The following is a 24,328-nucleotide window of genomic DNA, read 5'->3' on the forward strand; positions in this document are numbered from 1 at the left end:
TTGAGGCCTGAAGAAATAGAATGTCCTAGGCCACATCGGTTTAAAAACATACTCCTGTCCTGCTCGTTCCCTCCACAGTGCTGTGCCTCACGGGGATGACCTGTGACCTTTGCTAGTGTTTACCCACAGTGTTTTAACAGTATCCCTGCACCTCTATCTCTCTCATGGAGTCTTCACACTGAATGAATGAAGAATAAAGAGATAAGGGACTGAGCATCCACAGAAGGAGAACGTGGGACAGGGGAGGAAGTACCTTTGAAAAAGTTGACTGCGAAGCCAGCTTTGTTAATGGACCCGTCAGAGACGAACTTGAGCCAGAGCCGACTGGATGTGCTTTTGATGTCATCAGGCTTCTCATAGCCACAGTAGCGCCCAATGAGGTTGCTGCTCTCGCTGTGCCCATCACGGACTTCCAGGTAGTCGTAGGCACAACTGTCGTGACGCTCAATCTAGGAGTCAGGGGCTCTGTCAGGGAAAGGGGCTCTGGTTTCCAGGACCCCCATCCCTAGAGCCTTCAGGAAGGTAGACTGTCCTGGAAACCAACAAAGGCATGGTAGAGTAGATTAAAGGGTCCGTGGCTACCTCAAAGGACTGGAACGTGAGGCCCACGTGGAAACCCTCAGACACCTGGATCCGCCAGATGCAGACTTTGCTGGGCCGATAATCGTCTGGGTAATTGGGAGACTGGATATGGCCATTATCCTTTTTCACATCGCCACCGCAAATGGCTATGGGAACACAGGATAGTGTGGCAATGAGATGGAGCACAGGATAATGGCGGTCAGCAGGCTTGCCCATGAGTAAGGGCCCCTTCCCCACTCTCCCAACATAACCCCGCTTGCTCCCCATTTCCCACCCCTGCTGTCCCTGATGGAGAACCCCCATAAGGGGCTCTGGAGGCAACAGGAGGGAGTGGCTCTGGAATGTCCAAGGACCCCCTTCCTCTCCCTCAGTACCTTCATAGACAGCAAAGAAGCCCTTTCCAACCCAGTTGCTGCTGCTTCGGAATTCCACCCAGAGGCGGCTGTCGGTGGAGACGATGGGCTCGGGGAGTTTGCCCCCACAGAACCGGCCTGCAGACAGTAAAGACAAATGATGCTCGAGTTCCGAGTGTCCTCAGATAAGCCCCAACTTTCTAGGAGAAAGACTCAGAAACCCTTTAAGAGACAGGGCAGGAGCTGAAGGACATGTGTGTTTTACTGGTTTGCTTTGGTATTGGGGGGGGGGGGACACGTGTTTGGGGGATGTTTTTGTTATTTGTTTTAGAAAAGATCTCACTATTTTGGCCAGGCTAGCTGGCCAAGTCAAAAGCTCAAGGCTTCAGCCTCCCCAGTGCTGAGATTATAGACCTCAGCAACTTAACTGAAGCATGGGTTTGTGCAAATACTCTATCAGATGAGCAACACTCCAGACCCTGGCCTTGAACTTCTGGTCTCAGCCTCCAAAGTCCTGGGTTAAAGTTTTATTGACCTATTTTTTGTTTGTTTATTTATTTTGGTTTTTCAAGACAGAGTTTCTCCTGGCTGGCCTCAAATTCACAGAGATTCGCCTCCCTCCTGAGTGCTGGGATTAAAGGCGTGTGCCACCACTGCCCGGCATTATTGACATTTTTAAAGTAAATTTACCATTGTTACTGATCTTTATGCGACCTCCATGCAAAGAAGAAATGAGAGGGAAATAGAGGCAGCTTTCTCTGCAGGTAATGTCATAGCATGCTCTTCCAGGCATGACACCACTGGACCAAATCCAGGGAATGCCTTTGGAGCCCAAACTCCAGAATCTTTGGACAGGGCCAGAAGGCAATCCTGTTCAAATCAAACTCAATAAGAATCAACACATGGGGTGAGGCTCGTTATCTGTAAAATTCTTTGCAGTCAAGAACTAATTGGAGATGATTTGTGTGTTCCTGAAAGACAGTGTTTTCTCACGTTTCAAGCAAGGGACAGAAAGTGGGTGCTGGCCTAGGGGTGTCAGTTATGAAAAAAAATTGTAATCTCAGAGACCTAACACACAGCAGAGGAGATGTCACATCAGTTGCTTTGGGTGACAAATAGGTCTACTAGAATATCAGAAGCAGACGTGAGGGATAATCATCCGAAAGCATGTGGCTGCTTCTCCCAGACAATGGGACAAAGATGCTGAGGTGGGTAGGTAGCCCCCAATCACTTCCGACTACAGACAGAACAATGAACAGCGTCACACAACACTTCAGGCTTGATGCAGATGTTCCCTTTGCTCGAATTTTGTGTCCACTGAGCTGCCTTTGTGTCCAATGGTGCTTTAGATTTCGTTCTTGTTAAGATAGGATCTTGCTATGTAGCCCAGGCTATCCTCAAACTCAGGATCACTCTGCCTCTGGCTTCCCCAGAGTTAGAAGTACAACACTACTATGCCTTGCTTTGCCCTGTGGCTTTGCGCAGTCTTTATCCCACTTACTTCATACGTGTGTGTGTGTGTGTGTGTGTGTGTGTGTGTGTGTGTGCAAACACATATACAATTAGTGACAAAGTATCTTGAACAAACAGAGCCAGGCCATTGCTCCAGGCCTGCAGTTATCAAGGAAATCCCAGTGAGGGTGTGAGCCTAGAGCTACAGGATGTGAAGAGCAGCCTGTCAGACATCTTTGTATATTCCTTTGACTCCCCAACCCTCACAGTGAAAGAACATTTCCAGAGGGTAGACCTAAAGCCAGCACCAAGAACTGAAAGCCTGTGGCATCCCAAACAGAATTCGCCCACTGTCACGGCACTAATTAGTGTTGGGACTAGCTGGGACCAACTACATCAGAGTTTGTAGATCTCATATGGGGATGTCACCCTGCTTAGGGTATTGGGCCCCAACGGGTTCCAACAAAGAACCAGGCGGCTGAAGAGGCTGAGGGGCCCTTTACCTCGGAGGGGCGCCTTTCTCCAGAAGCCATCCCGCACCTCCACATAGTCATACCAGCACAGGCGGCTACGGTACAGGTCCATGGATGTGAAGTTTAGAATAATCTAGGGGAAGAATAAAGGGTGAGGAGAGAAGGTTACATGGCTCCCACTCTGTGCCTGCCCCTGGGGTCAGTCAGGTTCATGTCCACTGCCTAGCAGGAAGGAAAGTTGGCCATCACCAGCCACGGCCAGCATTGTACACATATGGCCCTCATCAGACTAACTGAAAACACCTGTCTGCCGTTCCCATTACCAAACACCATGGGGGCTCAGGGCTTCCACTGCCTTGCATTCCCCTCCCCAGTATAGAGCTACTATGCTGGCTTAAATAGCCAGTCAGGTTTCCTCACAGTCAATATTAATAATAATGTCCGTAGGGAAGAGAGCAGGGCCAGGAAGGGCTCAGAAGAGTGTGAGGGTACTGGGGGTTCTGAGATGGGAAAGAAGGGGCCAGAACAAAAGTTGAGACACCAGTCATACAAATTCCCTGGGCCCTGATTCCTAGAAGGAGCATGGTATCTGCAGGGACTAATGTCAGATCACAGTCCCTCTGGGGAATGGGTTTAATATATATCTCTGTCCTTATGGAGTGTATGAACAGGAGTACATAAGTATGATGACTGTACAGAAAAAAATGTAAACTCCAGCCCAAGGGCCTTGCTTTGAATCAGCCCTATATTTCCTTTTAAGCCCTAGGGTCAGCCAGCTCCCATGATAGCCTTTGACACCACAGTATTCCCTGGAGACAGAAAGAATCCTACTATCATCCTGACAATGGCCATAGCCCTTTGGTAAGTCTCAAGGCTCCATAGCCATAACCAAGAACTGTTTTGTTTTGTTTTGTTTTTGTTTTTGTTTTGTTCTTTTGGTGTTTTTTGTTTTTTTGTTTTTTTCCTCGAGACAGGGTTTCTCTGTATAGCCCTGACTGTCCTGGAACTCTCTCTATAGACCAAGCTGACCTTGAACTCAGAAATTCATCTGTCTCTGCCTCCCAAGTGCTGGAATTAAAGGTGTGCGCCATCACGCCCGGCTGCCAAGAACTTTTTAGAAAAGATTTTACTTTAGAACTGAGCATGGTAGTGCATGCCTTTAGTCTCAGAACTGGAGAGACAGAGGCAGGAGGATATCCATGAGTATGAGGCCAGCCTGGTCTACATATTGAGTTCTAGGGCAGGTGGGACTACACAGAGAGATAATATATAAAAATCAAGTATAGTTTATGTGTACCTGTGTGTACCTGAGTATATGCGTATGTATCACGTGTTTGTAAATTGCCTGCAGTGGCCAGAAGAAGGCATGAGTCCCTCAAACTAGAATTACAGGTGGTTGTGAGCCAACCCATGCGGGTACTGCGAATCAAACATGGGTCTCCTAAGTGCTGAGCTATCTCTCCAGCCCCAGGACAATGGATTTTTAAAAGGCAGAGGCTTTCCCTATAAGGGAATGAGCTTGCTTGGAAATATCCAGATTGATCCCTAAGGCCCCTGTGCTGTCAGAGTCCCTGAAAGGTTCCAGGGTCAGGCTTGTTGTGACCTGTGGGGTATGTGTGGTTGGATACTCAGCTAGTGGGCTTTCCTGAAAAAGAAGGGACAAAGCCACACACACTCCACTGCCTTCCCCCACCCCCCGGGCTTCAGTGGAAAGCTAAATGCTGAGCACAGGGGATAGAATAAGACAGATCCCAAGGCAAGCATTAGGAACAAAGGTCTGCATCACCGTCAACAGCACTGGTTCCTGGATGCTCTCCCGAGCCAGCTTTGTCAGTGCTGGGTCTGGATGTATGTTGGTTTTTTTATTTCTTTGGTGCGCATACGCACAGGCGTGTGGAGGTCAGAGGACAGCTCTCAGGAGTCAGTTCTCTTGTTCCATCATATGGTTTCCGAGTATCAAACTCAAGTTGACAAGCTTGGTGTAAAGTCATTTTGCTAGCCCTACTGAGTGCTTTTAATCATCACCTACTCAGCCCTTTTGCCAGGCCTCTCGTTCCATGGCATCTGTCCTAGTCTCTGTGTCCCTCTGGGCCATACCCCAGCACACCATGCCCTAGGCTCATTCATGAGCACACACCCCTTCCATAGTCTCCACTCCTAGGACCCTGCTCCCATCTCAGCACTCTATCTTTCCTAGCTCACCCTGCCAGAAGTTCCCACCGTGACCAAACAAGACTAAGATGTTTCTATCACCCCTCCTTGCCCACTCCTTGGTCCACAGTCTCTACTCACTATTGTTTCTTACTGTATTCGTGTAAGTTTTGTCAATTGTAGTAACTTCGGATGTATCGGAATGAACTTTATTTTTGAAGTGAATTGTATATGTGCAAAATTATCTTTCATTATTATGGAAAGTTATTGCTATCACTACTAACATCGGCATTTTTGAGAAGTGAAGCTGCCGCCGGGCATGGTGGTGCAAGCCTTTAATCCCAGCACTCGGGAGGCAGAGACAGGCGGATTTTTGAGTTCGAGGCCAGCCTGGTCTACAAAGTGAGTTCCAGGACAGCCAGGGCTATACAGAGAAACCCTGTCTCAAAAAAACAAAAACCAAAAAAAAAAAAAAAAGTGAAGCTGCCAATCCATTCTAGCTCTTTGCATGGAGCCACAGTGTCACATGTCACATATCCCATTCCCTCAGCTCCTCGGTACCCGCCTCCAGTTGGCCTGGAACTCCCTATGTAGACAAGGCTTATGGCGATCCATCCATCTGGCTCTGTTTTGAAAGTATAAACCCCTCCATCCAACTCATTATCCCTTTGAAGAAAATGACCAAATGCTTCCACAGAGGGAAGCAGCCAAGGGCTGGCATGGCAGCCTTCAAAGTGAGGCGATTGCCAGTCTGCACCGGCACCTCCTCACACTCAACCTCTGTGGTATGAACCCCAGACTCACACTCCTCTTCCCACTTAACTGTTCTCACCTAAAAACTACAAGCTGGTCACACCCAGATCATTGACTTCTGTCGGTATGGACGGCCACACCTGCCCGTACCTGTGCATGACAGTACCACTGAGCCCTTGGCACTGATGAGCTAAGTCTCATCACCTTCTACCCACAACCTCCCACCATTCTTCTCTCTTCCAGCCACACCTTCTGACCATCCTCCCATCCTAGATCCACACTAAGCTTATTCCTTGTTCTTGGCTCTGCCCTACCTGAGCCACAGCAATCAGAGTCAAGGTTTTATTATGTCTGCCTGGCCAGATCCACCCTTGGCTCAAAGTCCTTTAATACACATAACATATGCATAGTAACTCAGAATAAACTCCCAAGTCCTCACTTTGAAGGATCTTTCCCCATCTCATCTCTGTTACCTCTGACCTCTTCTCCTGCCATTCCTCCTTACTAGGCTCAAGGCACATGGACCATACCCATCTTCATCTTGGTCCTGACACCAAGCCTGTCTCAGGAACTTTGTACTCACTGTTGGAAGCTCTCCCCTGGTGCCTGCAGATGCTGCCCCAGTTTCGACATGCCTGCCATGAATGGGGACTTCTCTGAAAACCCCACATGAGTCACTGTCTCCTCTGTGGATTCCTCCCCAGAGTGCACCACCATCCCCCTGTTCTCAGGGACTTGCTGATGCATTCTTTATCTGCTTCTCCTCCAACACAGAAATGCAAACCCAGACAGGCAGAAATCTCACTTGTCCCCCCTCCACATGTAGCACTTAGTAGGAACTTAATAACTATGTCTCAAGTATGATTTTGCTTTTAGGAATCTTCAGTCAGGCTTGCCTAAATCTATAAACATGGAAGTGTATGTCTACTGAAGCATTTTGGGTAATAGTGAAAACTTGAAAAAACTTAAAATCAACTATCCTTCACTAGAAGAAAGCTAGGCACCAGGCAGTGGTAGCAGCACACGCCTTTAATCCCAGCACCTGCGAGGCAGAGGCAGGTGGATCTCTGAGTTCAAGGCTAGCCTGGTCTACAGAGTGAGTTCCAGGACAGCCAGGGCTATACAGAGAAACCCTGTCTCAAAAAACAAAAAACAAAACAAAGAAGAAGAAGAAGAAGAAGAAGAAGAAGAAGAAGAAGAAGAAGAAGAAGAAGAAGAAGAAGAAGAAGAAGAAGAGCTAGGTGCTGGTAGCCCACACCTTTGATCCCAGCAGGCAGGAGTCAGAGGTGAGCTTCTGTGAACTCTGTGAGTTTGAGGCCAGCCTGATCTACAGAGTTTCAAGACAGCCAAGGCTATACAGAACAACCCTGTCCTGAAAAACCAGAGAAGGAAGGAAGGAGTGAGTGAGGGACGGATGGAGAGACACAGAGACAGAGACAGAGACAGAGACAGAGACAGACACAGACACAGACACAGACACAGACACAGACACAGACACAGACACAGACACAGACACAGACACAGACACAGAGAGAAATGACAAGGACTGATGGATGAGCAGCCATGAAAACAGATGAGGCAAATCTATTCGAGCTGACCCAAAGCAAGGACAGGATCTACTGCTAAGGGCAAGGCAAGCTGCAGAAATCCACTATGTGACTGTGAAGTCCCTTTTGGCTTTATGTGTGTCACACAGACACATCAAAGCATTCCTCATGCTTGGTCCCTGTTGAGAAGTGGGATATAAAAGATTAAGGAGGAGAATATTCTCTCTCTCTCTTTTTTACATTGTGTTTATGGACTGTTCAGGCATTTTATATCAGGCACATGTTATTTTTATATATCTAACAAATGACAAAAATATCCGTCACGGAATGCCAGATGGAGGAAGGGATGCGGGAAGCTGAGGCGCAGCACCCTGACTCCCACACTCACACCCTCTGCCCCTCACGCAGGCCGCCCCCTGGGCCGCCCAGCAGCTGGAATGAGAACAAACACCTACTTTCCCTCACACAGATGAACATGAAGGATGAGCTCCAAAGTCACCACGCCCAGATGGCCAGAACCCCAGAAGGCCCACCCAAGACCTCCCAAGGGGTTAGACAGACAGCGGTGGTCACCTGACTTGGGAGGAAGAGACCTGTGTTGGTGGTCAGTAGCATCCTCCAGGGAGACACAGCATGGGCTATATTGAGACCAGACATGTCTAATTAAGAGTTGTACTGACTTCTGTCATGTGGACGCAGCTGTGCCCTGGTGGCAAGGGCACTGCCCTTTGCCAAAGAAAATCTGGCCAGCTCTACCATTTCCTAGCTGAGGACTTGGGGAGTTTAGTTCCACTTCCTTGAGCCTATATTCATCTACAGATTGGAGGGAGTCTCAAGGGTTGCACTAGAGACATGGGGATTATGTAAGGTGTATCTGTCTGTGAAAAGGTTCCCTCACACATGATGGTGCTCTCAAGGATGAACCAACAGAGTACTATACCCTTCTCACTTGGGAAGGAGTTCCTGAGGCCATTAACCACATCACCCCTTAGACAACTCACCGGCTTCAAGGTGGTCTCACCCACAATCTTAGACTCATCACTGGATTCCTTGGTGCTGTTTTTCCTAGCTGTGACTGGATAATAGGACCTGTCTCACAGGGCTTAAGGGGAATAAGATGAATAAAGCTTACTGTGTCATCTGGTGCAAGGCAGGCAGACAGTAAGCATGAATTTCTCTTTTAGAAATTTACTTAAGTCTTTGTGGCACTGGACAGGGAATCCTGTGCCTTGTGCATGCTGGGCAAACACCCTGTCACTGAGTTGCATATTGCTAGCCCTCCATGGGAGCCCAGTCCTCTGCCACCACTCTAAGCTTTAGGACACCTGGACACGCAGTGGTTCAGATCAGAATCCTGGAAGTAGGGAGAGACAGTAGGACATCTGGAAACTGACTGGCGCTTACCCATCTACCCACTGGGGATACAGAGAGGACAACTGTAGCCAACCTTTGCATATTATGTACTGCACAAGCTCTTTCTGGATATGAGTCTCTTCCATCCTCATATAAATCCACAAATTACTGAGCCCGTTTTCCAGGTAGGAAAACAAAGGCACAGGGTGTTTCATGGTCTGGGAAGTACTGGCAAGTCCCAAGGTCAACTGCTAATTACATGAGTGTTGACAAACTCATGGTTCACCATAAGGGCCTCTTTCTCGAAGGTGACATGCCAAGATGGGCCTATCATCCGCACTTCTGGCCCTAAGGTAAGCACTAGAGAGTGAGTGGAAAACAACTTTCTCTCTGCCAGATTTGATGTCAAAGTCCAATCGCTTGGGGAGGTGGCTTTACTGCAGACAAATCAGGCATTTCCCTGGGCAAGCCTGGTCAGATTTATATGTAAGCTCTGTGAGCCTCCCTTCCCTGGTCTACACTGCAATGACAAGCTTAAAGATGACTATAAGCTTGAAGAGACTGTGTGTGTCATGGGCCTGATTCATTGCTTGGCACATAGTCGTTCTAACAACAAATCCAGGGCCCAAGGTTCCAATTTTCAAGTGAGAGACAGAACAAGAATAATAGAAAGTAGACCTCATTCTGAAAGTGCCAGCCTCTAGGGGTCCTTTCAAGGCTCATGGCCCCGGGGTGCCATCTTGGATTTTTTTTTTCAGACAAGGTTTTACAATGACAGTTCTGAAACTTACTATGTAAAGATCCATCTGGTTCTGCTTACCAGTGCTGAGACTAAAAGCCTGTGTCAGGGTGATACCTGGATTCACTTTTTTAAAAAAATGATAGATTTCTTTTTTTTTTTTTATTGATACATTTCTACAACCATGCACTGGTGTGTTTATAATTTTTATCTTGAATCCTCTTCTTTCCCTGGAGCTCTGAGCAGGGTCCCGAAAGGGGATGAAGGTCTTCTGGGAATCATGGAGGGCTTACAGGCCAGGGAGGCTCCTGAACCAGGGCCCTGTGACCATTTAGAGACATGAGAGCTCACTGGCCCATGCAGTCAGAAACTACTGAAAAGAAAGCTGATCTAGGCTACGTGGCCTCATGTGATGGCTGGGTCATGCATGTTCCTGACCAGGAAAGGAAGCCATGTGCAACCTTCGATGTTCCTCAAGGACCGGGCTTTTCTGTGAATCTGCACATCTCTGGTCCTTGGCCCTGTACTAAGCACTAGGATTACACTTCGTAGGTTTGCTGAAGAGCACCAGAACAACTATTGAAATGCTGCATCAGGGCCTCAGAACACCACAGTTTTATAATCACAGACCAGTGTGTCCAGATGCAGCTTCCACGTGACCTTGGGCTGGGGACTGACTTTTGTAAGTTCATTTTCTCATAAGCAGAACAGGGACCATGTCAGTACCAAGACTATGATGTAGCCGTGCTAATTCAAAGGCGCGGCGTGGGCTGCGAATTACAGCTCAGTAAAGCCTTTGCCTAACTAACCCTGGGCTTGATTCCCAAGAATCAAGAACAAGAACATAACACACAGAGATCCCTGAACTCATGTTTGACTCATAAGCTCAATAACTATAAGCTATTATTATTATCATCATCATCATCACTATTATTATTTATACTTATGAATGAGATTTCCAAAGCCTGGAGTAGTGGAGACCCTTGGGAAGGCAGTGAGGGCTCAGCCCATTCAAAATAGCAGAAAGACCGGGCATGGTGGTGCATGCCTTTAATCCCAGCACTCGGGAGGCAGAGGCAGGCGGATTTCTGAGTTCGAGGCCAGCCTGGTCTACAGAGTTCCAGGACAGCCAGGGCTATACAGAGAAACCCTGTCTCGAAAGACCAGGAAAAAAAATAGCAGAAAGACTTGCAGTTTGGGAATAAGAAGAACAAGGGATGAGATGGCTTTTGAGGGAAGACAGCAGGATGCCAGCTAAAGGAGGGATAGCAGAATTACCAAATTCTTAGTAAAGAGTCCGTCACAGAAAGCATGATCCTTAAGCTACGAAAACAAAAGCCATGCATGCACCGTCTGGAAAGCCACCGCCCAGACAGAGGGAGAGCAAGGAGCTCCTCTCTAAGTTGACGTTCGTCTCTGGGCCTCACAGATGACGTCAGAGGACAGTCAAATAACTTGCAGATGTGATCAGCACGTGTAATCTCAACAGCTCACAGCAAACGCTTTCTCAGCTTTGAAGCATGAATGTGTGTGCTCGCGTGCGTGTGCATGTGGAAAGGCAGCTACGAGATTCTGGGAACTGCTAACCATGGAGTTGAACATCAATCCCCAACTAAAAAGATAGCCTTTGGCTACTTAGGAAAGAACCACTGGGGGATGTGTGTTCGAGGGGTGGAGTGTGGTCTACTGAAACAAGGCTCATTGGCGAGTACATTTCCTCTCCTTTTGATAGGGACTTTTTCTGGACTGTTGGGACAGTGAGTGTGATTTGGTAATGCATTCCAGCTCTGTATTCATCACTGCTGGAGAGGTTCCTATGCTAGGGGAAGAAGACATCAGAGGCGTCAGAGGAGTGCAACAGGTGGCAGCCTGTGACTAGGGATAATGTCATCAAAGACCATTGCTAAGTCTCGAAAACCTGCAACTTAGTGGGTCAATGGGAGTTTGAAACTTACTTTGGCTTGTGTCCTGCTCAAGATTCTGATTAAAGCTCAGGACAGCATCACAGGTGACACACTTATCCAACAGGCAATGGAGGAGGTGAGAGGCTAGTAGGACTTGCTGGACAGTGGAACTCTCTGGTTCTAAACCCTCTTTGCAGGAGGTGTTGCAAGGCTCCATGAAAACAATGTAACACCAAATTAAACGTCACATTCCAATTATGGGAAAGAATGTAGCAGCTCGCTCTTGGGAACAATAAAAAAGTGAAGGACACAGAAGATCCAAGGTGGGCTGAGAAATCTAGACTTCATGTGACAAAGGCCATGCCTGGACCTAAGAAGTCATGGGAAGGGCTGGAGAGCTGTTTCTGCTCTTACAGAGGATGGAAGTTTGGTTCCGAGTGCCCTTATCAGACAGTTCACAACTGCCTGTAACTTCAGCTCCAGGAGGAGCTGATGTCTCCACCCTCCTTGGGCATCTACAGTCACATGCATATACCTTCTGCTCCTCCCCATACAAATAATAAAAATTAAAAAAGAAAGAAGGAGAAGGGCCTTCCTACTTTGAGAAGGTGACTAACCAGGAGGTGAGTTACAAGGAACTACTCTTGAGAAGCTCTGAGGGTTTTCAGGGATAGACACTCCCCCCTTTCTCTGAAACTCTGTAGCATTGAGAGTTGGAGAGAGAACAGAATAGAAAAGTAAGAGGGGTCCCAAGACCTCATAAGCTCAGGTATTCAAACAAGGCTAGTCAATCATGCAGTGGGAGGTTGAACTCCATGAGTTATGGGCCCTTCATGCATTTGGTGTGTACTCTGCTCACCTGAATGGGTAGCAGACAAGCAAGGACCTGAAGGTCCCAGAACAGCAAGGAAAAAGAGGGGGAGGAAGGCTAGCCATGACCAGAAAGCATCTTGCTGGAAGCATTTGCTTTGTTCTCAGCTGTTCTCAGGACCACAGCTTTTGAGAATTGAGAAGGGCCCTTTGGGAATCCCTGACTCAAGCTCTGACTATACAGAAGAGAGAGCCAAGGACTAGGGCTGACTGGTTCACCCAAGTCTACCCAAGGCATCCCAGAATAGGCTGGGCTTGAACCCAGCCCGAGGAAGGCTTTACATCCTACTCTGCCCTGGTTAACTGTATGACCTGGACAAATTACCTAATTAATCTTCCTGTAACTCAGTTTCTTCCTCTGTGAAACGAAGACCCAGGGTGGCCATAAAAATAAAAAGAGGAGCCATGTGACAAGCACTTTAAAAAGCACCCAAGAAGAGCTAGACAATCACAACAGAACTACATGGTAACCGTACATAGCAACTCTATCTTTGGATTAGCACTAATGTACAGCTCAGTGAGGAGGAGGGAGGCAGAGCAACCCTCCTCATTACATACTTAATGCAGGTGATGAGGTAGGTCACCCTTCTGCCAGAAGTCCCAGGGCTGGGCCCCCTGGAGGGTGATGCTACCCCATTGCTGGGGTCTTAATAGACTCAGACAGGTGATCAATCACAGTTACCTTCTCCCCAGGTGTGACAGAGATGCGCCATACACAGTGCATGTGGGCAGAGTAGCCATTGGGATACTCAGGGGAGGAGAAGTTGCCAGTGCTGTCTTGGAGGGTCTCGCCACAGGCTGTCAAGGGGAAAAAAATAGTAACTAAGCTGCTGACTGCAGGTGCCAGATCCCCAGCTCACCCCTGAGCCTTGTCGGAACCCTTAAGGGAGACAAGAGTGGCTGAAGAAAGGTGTTCTGTCCCTTTAAGATGTACCCCTCCTCCTTACACATAAGCATAAACCATCCTACTTCCCTGGTCTAGTGCTACCAGGGTAACCAGATGCCCTGTTGTCAAGGAAACATGGATTCCAGAGTTGAGGTCAAACTCGTTTGGTGGGCCTCACCTCCTCCTCACTGTCCAGGGGAGAGGCTAGTTGCTCCTCTTTCTGCCTCCTTTCTGCCTCCTCATTTTTCTAGGCTCTTCCTAGCATCTACCAGCCTAGCTCAGGTTGATCCTTAACCAGAATACTGTGTTTCTCTATTATCCCTCCTTCCCAACACCCATCCCGGAGACTTATAGCAGTCACGTTCTAGGGGTTCCTGGGCCCTGACCTCTGTCTTCCTTGGACCCTACCTTCCATCCCTTCTGGTCTGTCCCTTCCCTGCGCCAACCTGGGCATTTGTAGAGCTTCCGGGCCTGAGCGATGTCCCCCTTGCTGAGTCGGGTCCTTTGGCCAATGGAAGGCTTCACCCCATTCACCTCATACTTGGGAACAATGGTGTCCAAGAAGATGCCCCTAAGAAGGACATGAGGAGACTGAGGACGTGAGTCTGCCGGGAGGTGGGTGAAGAAGGAGGGTGGCGTGTTCATCTACAGCCACAGGGCATTGCTCTGCCAGGACCCAGACATTCCTCAACAGGGTCAGGGAAGGGCGGAGATGTCTCACCCTGTCATTAAGCTGCCCACTGACCAGCAGCCACCCTGTTCCGTGGCAGCTATACCACAGGGGCTGGGGGGGAGGGGGCAGAAATGCTTTGAAAGATCAGGGACCCAGGGCCTTATGCTCAGACTGGCTTCAAACCGCAGCCCTGGGAAAGCTTTGGGCCCTCATTTGTCATCTCTGCAATACCAGCCAGCTTCCACCTCCAGACCTCAAATTCAGTCCCAATAGACTCCTCTCTTGACTTCCCAGGGTCAACTCATTACCCTCTCGACATGGCTGCGATTGGAGTAAGGCCAAAGGGTAACTAGCGGCAGCTTCCACAGTGGCTAGCCAGCTCACAGGGCACAGTGTCCCTCTTTCTCAACTCCTTCCTGCTAATCTCTGTCTTTCCATTTGGGAGGAGCAGAACAAAGAGAGACAGCAGTTCTCCCCTCCCCAGGGTCCCTGACTCATATCCAGCTGGGAAGGACCCAGCAGGGGGGTGTGAGCATGATGGGAAATAGAAGGAGGGTCTGTGGGGGTGGGGGGCTGAATGAGCTCATCACCACCAGCACCAACCCCCTCTCCCCTCCCCTGTCTCCCTCTCCATTCCCAGGTCCTGAGCTGGAAGAAAGGGTCAGGAGGAGCATAGAAGGAAGGGAGGAAAGCCACCACCCAGATGGGGACATGGGTGCAGGAAAGCCAGTCCAGGAAGGGGTGTGAGGAGAGGTGGGAACATTCCTCCTAGTCCTGCAGGAGGGGTCTTCTCCTATCAAGCCCTGGTTAAGAAGATATCCTGTGAACTGGCTATGGGGACCAGTCCAGGGCAAAAGTCAAGCTTTGTGCAAAGTAGCCAGTCACAAAATAGACCAAGCCGGTCCTGCTCTATGACCTCTGCTGAAGCAAGACAATCAAGCGTTCAAGGTCTGCAGGTTGGCGGGGCAGCTCAGTGGCCAAGACACTTGCCACCAAGGCCAATAAATGGAGTTTGATCTCCAGAACCCACATTGTGGAAGGAGCGAAACGGCTCCTGCATTTGTCCTCTGACTGCCACAGGTGCCACGTGGCATGTAATGTGCACATACATATAAAAATATATATATGTGTAAGAGAGAAAGAAATAATTTTATGTTCAAATCCTGCCAGGGTTACATAGTGAACTCAAGGTCAGTCTGGGTAACTTGGTGCAACCCTCTTTAAAAAATAAAAATTAGGGGGCTGGAGAGATGGCTCAGCAGTTAAGAGCACTGACTGCTCTTCCAGGGGACCCAGGTTCAATTCCCAGCACCCACGTAGCAGCTCACAACTGTCTGTAATTCTAGTTCCAGGAAATCTGACAGACACACATGCAGGTAAAACACTAATGCACATAAAATAAAATTTAAAAAATTAAAATTAATAGAACTGGGCACATAAGACAGAGGAACAGCATTTGCCTGGTATCATAAGGCCTTAGGTTCAATTCTTAGTACTGTAAAACAAAACAAGGCAGAGAGGGCAGATAACTAGAAGGAGGTGATCCCCTCTGGGCACCACCAGAAAAATAAACTGCCGTGGTGGCAGATGTGGGACAAGCCTGGCTCCTTTGGGTTGGCACACTTTGGAGACCCCACACAGCAGGACCGGAGAACTCAGGTGTTTAGTCTTCTAGGCCACAAATCTTTGCTTCAACACAGCAATGGGCTAGCCTGCCAGCCCCTCACTAATGGCAGAGACTACTAAGGCAGACACAGCCACTAGCCCTTTGTCTAGGAGCTGCAGGCATCCAGAAGACTATCCTTGTCTTTGTCGTCTGCTGGAGCAGGGCAGGACACCAAAAAGAGGAAGTCTGCAGGAAAATGGCTTCCAGAAGGACTGGACCATTTCTCACCTGGAGAATGTGTTCCGGGCATAGTGCATGATACTGTCAAAGTCATAGGTCTCTCCCAAGGACTCCACTTCTTGAACCTCCATCTTCAAGAAGTTATACTCCTGCCCTACAAAGACCGTGAGAAAAGTGGGGGTGGGGTCGAGGGAGTAGCCTGTGTCCTTCAGTACCTGTACCTGGAAGGGGGCTGCCTCTCTGAAGGTGAAAGGGGAGTAGAGGGGGGAAGGGGACAGGGACGTCTATAGAGGAGTCCTTCCCAGCAGAAAAGCCTGGAGAACTTGCTGAAGGGAGGATCAGGAGACCACAAATAAGGAGGAAGGACAGAGACTCACAGGGCCATGAAGAAAAACAGAACTAGCAAAGGGTGGGAGATGGGGAACAGGTAAGCCTGTGGGGATATCCAGGGACAAGCTGACTGTAGTCCAGCCTTCACACCAGAAGAGCTGGTTTCTGGCTACTCAACCTGACCCCCATGTCCATGACCAGTGTTAGACCCCTAAGCAGCTCTAGAAGCCCTAGGATGGGATCCAGTCCCTGGGATGTGTGTACCTGGCTGTATGTTCTCGCGTACAATAGAGACATGGCGGTCCCGGTCGGGCCGCGTGTGCTCGTGCCAGAAGCCAATGACATGGCCCAGCTCATGGACCACGATGCCAAACTTGTCACAGTTCTTGCCGATGGAGATGGCCTGGGGGCCCCCACCTCGGCGACCCACGTAGGAGCAGCACCTGGAGGGCGGGGCCAGCTCAGGGGGGTGGTCCCGAGCTGGGGGAGTGCATCCACTCAGGGGCTGGGCCAGGCTGCTGGGGGGTTGCGCAGGGGTGCGGATGGCCCTGGGCACCCAATGCGCAGGCTTTTTGCCAGGGTCTGAGCCATATCAATGGCAGATGCCCATAGCAGGGAGAGGGGAGAGGCAGGCCCAGCTTAGGGGCAGCAAGAATGCCTAGGGCAGAACCTGGCTGGGGATCACCACCAAGGGGATCAGAGCCCAGGGGTCCCTGCTCACCCGCAGGGTCGGTAGGTGAATACAATATAGCTGTCCTCATCTGTGCGCTCCAAGAAGGTGACACAGGTATGCTTCTCCCAGTGTCTCATGGCCTGCCGGAAGACTGCCCTCTGGCTGCCTGTGGAAGGATAAGCTGGGCTGTCGCACTGTCAAGTGAGTGGGAGTTGGGGGCACTTTCACCCACTGATACAGTGTTACAGCCAGTCCGCAGGCACACTGCCTGGCCAGGAGGCTGCGCACCAGCCAAAGGCAACAAGGCCAAGGCCAGGTATAGGCTCACAGCAGCACACTCACCGGTGAAATTCCCTCCAATCACAAACGGGATGACCCCATCGGGCCACACCCGCTCCGGTCTGGACGTCGCTGCCCGCCTGCTCCGAGGCCTGCCTCTCCATCTGCCCCTGCTTTCCCTCTGCGGCTGTCCACTAGTGCCCTGACCACCCAGGGCAGAAGAGTTTCCTGGAATGGAATGAGGACAGAGTCAGCGGCAGCTAGTGAGTAGCCAGGGGGAGGAGGAGACACAGGATAATGCGACCCATTATTTGTAGATTCTGGATTCGCAAATCTGCCTACTTTGCTAAAAATTTACTTGCTAGTCTCAAATCGATACGGTCAGGCTTTCGTGAACATCCATCGACAAGTACAGGGCAGAAAAAAAAAAAAAAAAAAGTTGGATGATCCAATCAATGTGTACACAGCCCAGCCAAGGTCGAACAAGGTGTTCTGTCTGCCTGTTTCTTTTAGGTGAACTGAGAACCACTTTGTAAAAAAATTTTTTAAAAATTTTGGTTATTTAAAATGGTTCCTAAGCAAAGTGCTCATGCGCTGTCTTGTGTTCCCAAAGCTGGGCTCATGGTGATGCAAACCTGTCATCCAGCTCCTGAAACGGTGAGACAGGAGGGTTATGAGTTCAAGGCCAGCCTATGTTCACACTGAGTTTAAAGCCATCCTGGGCAACTTAGAGAGCCCCTATCTCAAAACAAGAACGTAAAAATGGAGCTGGGTATGCACCTCAGTGGTAAATGCTTGCCTGGAATGCATGAGGCCCCAGGTTCAATCTCCATTAACACACACACATACAAAAACATAACACAAAAGCTGGGATAAACCTTCCCAAGAAACACACACATTCAATATATTTGCTTGGGCTGAAGTCAATGCTGCTAGCTGTGAGTTCAGTATTAATGAACTAACTTTATATTAAATAAGGTGTCTTTAAGTGAAACACACATAAATGTGGTCATATAATGATCAGTTTACCAAAAAAAAAAAAAAAAAAAATGTGACCAAAGTCTGGTGGAAGCTTACGTTTCTCCTAGGAGCAATGACTCGGTATCTGCTAATTCACTCTTCGTGGTATCTGTGTAAAATAACTATAAAGTTCTGTAAGAGCTGTGAGGCTGTGTTCTAAGTGTCTGGAGATGCCCCAGGGAGCAGGAATGGGCGAGGACTCCAAACTAAGACAATGAGGCACTCATTTCCCAGGAACTGTGGGGACCCAAGGGAGCTGAAGTTTGGATAAAAGCTATGTGCTTTCTCAGGGATTCTGAGCCTGAATTCCCACATGACACTGAAGCTCCATGGAATTGGGCAAGTGCCACTGTCTGTTCCTGGATGTAGAGGAGACTTAGGACAAAGGTTTCCCCCAGATCACCTGGTGGTCTGGCCCTAGGCCCTGGTAAAACTTCCCCCTGTGCTATCTTCATTAATCTCCACCAAACTTCTTTAGTCAATAAGATACCAGAGTACCCTTTGATGCCACCTGCCCTCCTGGGTAGTTAGCTTAAAATCCCTAAATTGTTTACACCAGGACCATCCCTCCTGCTGGACAAGGAAGGTGGCCTGGCACACCTACCTCTGCCCAGAACTGAACCTCAATAGGAAACCCTTGCTTGAGCAATGGGAGAGCCCCATATGGGCTTTCTGAACCATGATCTAGTGCTATCCTGATGATAGACTGCCCCTCAGCACAGCAGTATGAAGGTTGGGAGAAGCCAATTCAGTCGACCTCTTTCCCCATCACCAGTGCCACACAGGGTGGTTGGTGCTTGAGCCACCAGGGAACAAAGAGCTTTGAGCCCAGCTTTGGGACATGTACATAAGTCCTTTCTATGTGGCATGGAAAGATACCAACTGTACACATAGGACAAAAGAACACCGCAGTTAAAGGTGAAGCGTTAAGTCTTGGAGACAGTTTGGGATCCTGAAGAAGCTCAGGAGAACGGCTCCAGAGAACACATAGAAGCTTGCACGCTGAGACCAGGAGACCATTGGCTATAGCATCATGGATCGGGAAACAAAGGTTTGGGTGTTAGTTTCAGCCCTGTCACCTACACACTGTGTGTGATACGGGGCAAATCACTTTAGCTTTGTGAGGCTTTGTCTCAGCTTCTGAAAAACATGGGGAGTCCTGACATTTATCACTTGTCCTGGTTGGAGTTTTTGTCAATTTGATACAAGCTAGGGTCATCTATCTGGGAAGAGGACCTCTTGAGAAAATGTCCCAATAAGATTGGCCTTAGAGGTAAGTCTATCAGGTATTGTCTTGATTAATGACTTTTGTGGGAGGGCCCACTTACTGTGGGGGGTGCCACCCCTGGGCAAGTGGTCTTGGGTGTGTAAGAAAGCAAACTGAGCAAGTCAGGAGGAGCAAGACAGTAAGCAGCACTCCTCCATGGCCTCTGCTTCTACTCTTGTCTCAGATTTCTGCCTTGAGTTCCTGCTCTACCTTCTCTCAGTGATAGAGTATAACCTGAGAGGTGTACGATGATGTAAGCCCTTTCCTCCCTAAGTTGCTTTTCCTCACAGTGTTTTATCACAGCAATGGAAACACTAACTATGACACTCTTAGAGGTGCGTGGAGATAATCAAGTTGGATAATACTTTTAAAAGTACTTTGTGAGCTATATGTCAGAAAAATACTGCTTTTGGGCTCCCATGGGTGTCAATATTTATTTCTCTTCTGGGAGGAGGATAAATATATCCCAAAGGAAGGCAAGCCCCTGTGTTGGGTTCAAGTTCATAGCCTCTGTTCTGGGAGGACCTGACTGGAAAGGGGGGGCAGTTCTTGTTTCCCAAATCTAAAACATTTCTGGGACACAGAGCGCCAGCCTAGCCGAGCATACCTGCAGCTTTGATGGATGGCCTTCGGGCTGTTTGCTGTCTGAGAACTGCAGCCTGCTGCACCTGGAAGGCCCTCAAGTCCTCCTCATCCAGGGCAATGTCCCCAAGGAAGGCAGCTGGAGAAAAAAGAAGCCGGAGGCTGAGTTAATCCTCTTACCCTGGGCTGCACTCATTGTACTTATAGCCCTGACCCTATAGCCATTCTGATTCTCCAATATCACATGAGAAAGACAGAACAGCTTCTAGAATCTCTTTATAGATTACACTTGCCTTTTACTTCAAATCCCAACAATAGTGAAGGGTTATGACACTCGCTGATAGCCAGAGCTATTCAGGCAACTGAAGCAGAGGGACCACTTGGGTCCAGAGTTTGGAGGCTAGCCTGAGTAATAGAACAAAACCTACCCTATCGCTTAAACAGTGGGATGGCTCAGTGAGCAAAAGTGCTTACCCCCAAACCTGATGACCTAAGGAAGGAGAGAACCAACTCCTGCAAGCTGTCCTCTGATCTACACACACACACACACACACACACACACACACACACACACACAAACTCATGGTGGGAGGAGAGAAAGGAGTAAATAAAAATGTTAATAAATAGTTCCAAGAAGACACAATTGTGTCACCTTTCCCAGCTTCAACAAATGCTAATTAGTACCTATTATGGGCTGGTCATTAAGTCAAAGACTAGCAACGCAGAAGAGGCCCCTAGCCCTGTTGGTGCTAATCTTTACAATACAAAGTTCATACAAGTAATGACTCAGAGAATTCTACAGAGAGACAAGTGCTCTGACTGTGAGACACTTTGAAGCAAAGAGACTGTACTGTCTGAAAGCACATGTGTTAAAAGGTTTGGTCCTGAAGGTGGTGCTACTGGGAGAATCTGTGCACCCTTATAGGTACTTATGTCACTCTGTGTATATGTGTGTACGTGTAAGTGCGTGTGTGTGTGCGTGCGCGTGCGCGTGCGCGTGCGCGTGCGTGTGCGTGTGCGTGTGCGTGTGCGTGTGTGTGTGTGTGTGTGTGTGTGTGTATGCCTGCCCTTAAAGGGGATTGTGAGACCTTATCCTTTCCTCATCCCATTTTGCTCTGCCAAAGGCTCCCACCATGACCTGCTGCCTATAAGAGGCTCCAGAACCATATTCTCCACTATCTTGGACTGGAAACTTGGGAACTGTGAGCCAAAATAAACCTATTCTCTAAGTCAGTCTGTCCTCTCCGGTGTCAGTCAGTTCTCTCCAGTGTCAGTCGGTCCTCTCCGGTGTTTTGTTACAGTGTCAGAAAGTTGACTGACCAGCCGTCTGTTTTGAGCCTGTGCTAAGCATGTAGCATTACATAGTAGATGCCATTTTAACCATATCAGGGAGGATATAGACTATTGTAATTTGTCTAATATGCTTGCCTGACCCAATAAGATTTGGCATGGGTTAGGTAAATCTAGGAGGCCAAGACTTAACACCAAGAAGTTCCTAGCTAACAGGGAAAGGTGCAACAGTTGCCAGCCAAACCCTACACTTCTGGGTCCTCCCTCTAGAGAGGAAAGGCCTAGGGGTAGGACAACTCCACCACTACCCCCATCCCCAGGAGGTCATTTCCACTTCTGAGCCTGGGAAGAGAAGCTTCAGGAGAGATGGGTTGAACAGCCTCTCCTCTTTCTGAGACATCTAGGGTAAGAGGAAGCAGAGACACAGCACTGCCTGCTTTGGAAGGAGCCCAGATGTAAGCTTCACACTGGGCTGGGCTGGGCCCAGGGAGGCAGGAGGCCAAGCTGGAGGTGGAAACACAGCGGCGGCTTCCCTGCAGCCGTGGTGACATCTGCTTCTCATCCCCGCAGAGTCAGCATTACACAAATTGTTTTAACCTTGAGGCCTTACACACGGGTTCCTCCTCCCCGGTTGGCCCCACTGGGTGGATACGTATACATTTACTTTATCACACACTTAGTCAGACACAGATGGGTAATGTCCCGATGGGCATATGGTGACATCCAATCTTATGCTGTCTGTGCAGAGCCACTGAGGTCAGAGACTCCGCCTCTGCATATGTGAGCAGCATTCAGCATTGGATTCGGGATAGAAAGAACATATCGGAATGAATGAATGAATGAATGAATGAATGGAATATCATGCCAGCTTTCCTCTGGTCTGCAAATACATGTGCAGAGACACACACTCACTTAGACACAGACCAACTGGATGTAGCAGTGACCTCAGCAGCATCAAGCTAATCTCTCATTTAACAATCTAGGAAACTGAGGCCCAAAAGGAAACTGGCTTAAGTTAAACTATACTAAGTCTCTGGAAGGATTGATTTATATTCGGGCTTCATCATTCCTAGCCCGGTGGATTTACCCAAGTCCATTACCTCTCCGGAACCCACATTGTAAATATGTATATACAAAAATAGACACACACACATACACAATACACACAGAGTTCTTAAAAAACATACAAGCTCCAACACACACAAGCCAGTGGCAAGCTCTGAACTCATTAAGCCAGTAATAGTAGCAATAATGACACCTTGTGTAAATGTCTGTTGAAATTTACCCAGCGTCTTCCAGTTCACAAAGTGTTCACTCATTAATGAGTCCATTTAATCCTGGCCCGCCCACAACTGCTCAGTAAGCCACAAGGCACCCCTAGGAGTGTCCTACTTCAGACATCTGGAGAGATAACATTGAAGCTCGATGCCAGCCCCCTTCCTTGACTTCAGAGATCAGGACCCTGGGGCCAGAGAGGGAGGTGTAAGTCCAAGGTCACCAGCTGGTAACTAGTTGTGTTTGGGAAGGCTTCTCTTAAGATGACACCCTCCATGACCCAGGCTTTGTAACTGATGTCACAGAGACACAAGAAGATTCTCAGTGGCGTGCACAAAGGGGTCTGGAGGACTCCTATGTGACAGTATCCCAGGACCACCTCACACAGCTGTATACTTTGTACTTTTGCTTGTACGTGGTACGTCCAGGCTTTTGCTCACACACCCATGGGCATCACCAGGCACAGCTGTTCCTCAGTCTCCCTAAATGTCGATTCCAGGACCCCTACAGACTGCATAGAATCTTGACATACTCGGGTCCATATATAAAGTAGCATTGTGTTTGCATAGACCCTACCCATGTCCCTCCTATATTCTCTCCCTTTTTCTTCTTTTTCTTTTTTGAGACAGGGTCTTATGTGGCCCATTCTGACTTCAAACTCCCAATATAGCCAAAGATGATCTGGAAATTCTGATCCTCCTGCCTCTATTTCCCAAATGCTAGATCTACAGATATGAACCACACCATACTTGTTCGAACTCAAAGTTTGTGCATGCTAGGTAAGCATGCTACCAAATATCTTCACCCCTCCTCTATACTTTAGATCATTTCTAGATGACGTATAATGCTTAATACAATGTAAATGCCAAGTAGCTATTACACTGCATTTCTTAGGCAATAATGACAAAGTCTGTAGAGATTCTGTCCAGACCAACTTTGCACCTTACAGAAGGCAGTCGAGCCCATGCTGGAAGATAAGCAAAGAGCGGAGTCTTTAGAAGGTGAAACTAGTCTTTGAATCTAGTTTGGCTCCCACTAGCTGACATTCATGTAAACTTTCTGAAACCTCTGTTTTATCCCATCCAAAGAAAACACATGATATAATGCATCTCCTGAGATTACTTTACGGAATAAGGACATGTCTATGAAGCGTCTAGCACCCAAGCCTAGAGCACAGAAAGCAACAGCGAAACATCCAGTTCACTGTGCTTGCCACACCAATCCTGGAGACTCAAAGTCAGCTCCAAACCTTCCCTAGACATGCTGGGTCTCTTGCACTCACTCCCCATCTGAACGAATCTATGGACACACTACAGAACCATGTTGGCCTATGAGTCCAGGCAGTGTGGGACCAGGGCAGGGCAAGTAGAAGGAGCAGGGTTGGCTACAGAGCTCAGCTGGATGCCCTGTGGTAGAGATGTCACGGCTGAAGAATGCATGGGAACAGAATGGGGGCAGGGTGGGGTGGGAGGGGAGTTTATGGCCAGGAGTTGGGCTGACAGCTAGTCCAATCTGGGATCCTAACCTTAGGAAGCCGGACAATCCAGATGCAAGAGAGTTCAGGATGCTTTCCTGGCCCAAAGGAAGCCCCGGGGTCAAGGTCAGGGTCAAAGAAGCAACTGTTTTCAACACAGTATCACAAGTTTTTGTTTTGTTGTCTGGCTATAAACCAGGCAGGAAGCACTTGAGGCTCTGTAGCCAGGCCCAGTGCTGGAGGGGAAAGATCAGAGAGACACACATATCAATATGCATGTGGACCTAGAAAGCAAGCAATCTTTGTACCCCAGGTCAGCTTCTGGACTCCAAAGTCCCCTCCCCTTGGCATGGCCAGGTCTCACCTCCTGAGTGAAGCCTGGTTGGTGTGATGGAGCTCCAAGGGCTTGTATGCAGGACAGGCATGCATTTCCCTCAATGAATGCAGACTTGTAGCCAAGGGAGGAAGTACTTACAGGCCCAGACTATACAAATAGACTCATTCCCTCATCCACTTACACACCAGCGCACATCTGTGCCTGTGCTCGCACAAGGGC

General features: G+C 48.7%; 1 protein-coding gene and 1 long non-coding RNA gene across 15 annotated transcripts in view; one reads left to right on the plus strand and one right to left on the minus strand.

The window, feature by feature from the left end:
• Bmp1 (bone morphogenetic protein 1) overlaps nt 1-24,328 on the minus strand; it is a 46,162-nt gene that overhangs the window by 17,268 nt on the left and 4,566 nt on the right. For 9 of the 14 annotated variants that reach the window (XR_001781090.2, XR_383136.3, XR_001781089.1 and 6 more), the window contains 11 exons: nt 19,759-19,872; nt 16,928-17,092; nt 16,634-16,751; nt 16,177-16,355; nt 15,631-15,736; nt 13,510-13,634; nt 12,860-12,975; nt 2,891-2,993; nt 957-1,073; nt 583-728; nt 254-449 (listed from right to left, as the gene is read on the minus strand). Coding sequence is in view for 8 of the 14 variants with exons in the window: in NM_001360021.1 (NP_001346950.1) it covers nt 254-449; nt 583-728; nt 957-1,073; nt 2,891-2,993; nt 12,860-12,975; nt 13,510-13,634; nt 15,631-15,736; nt 16,177-16,355; nt 16,634-16,751; nt 16,928-17,092; nt 19,759-19,872 (1,485 nt within the window). In the remaining 6 variants the exon portion in view is untranslated. Of the gene's footprint in view, nt 1-253; nt 450-582; nt 729-956; nt 1,074-2,890; nt 2,994-12,859; nt 12,976-13,509; nt 13,635-15,630; nt 15,737-16,176; nt 16,393-16,633; nt 16,752-16,927; nt 17,093-19,758; nt 19,873-24,328 lie in introns of all 14 variants that reach the window. The other 5 variants (NR_033241.1, XR_003950817.1, XM_011244931.2 and 2 more) reach the window with 1 other exon arrangement.
• Gm52136 lies at nt 13,189-14,761 on the plus strand. The gene is made up of 2 exons (XR_003951198.1): nt 13,189-13,662; nt 14,377-14,761. It is a non-coding gene; the product is annotated as a predicted gene, 52136 (long non-coding RNA).

Source organism: Mus musculus, chromosome 14 (assembly GCF_000001635.26).
Source record: "Mus musculus strain C57BL/6J chromosome 14, GRCm38.p6 C57BL/6J".
In the NCBI taxonomy this organism is placed as follows: Eukaryota; Metazoa; Chordata; class Mammalia; order Rodentia; family Muridae; genus Mus; species Mus musculus.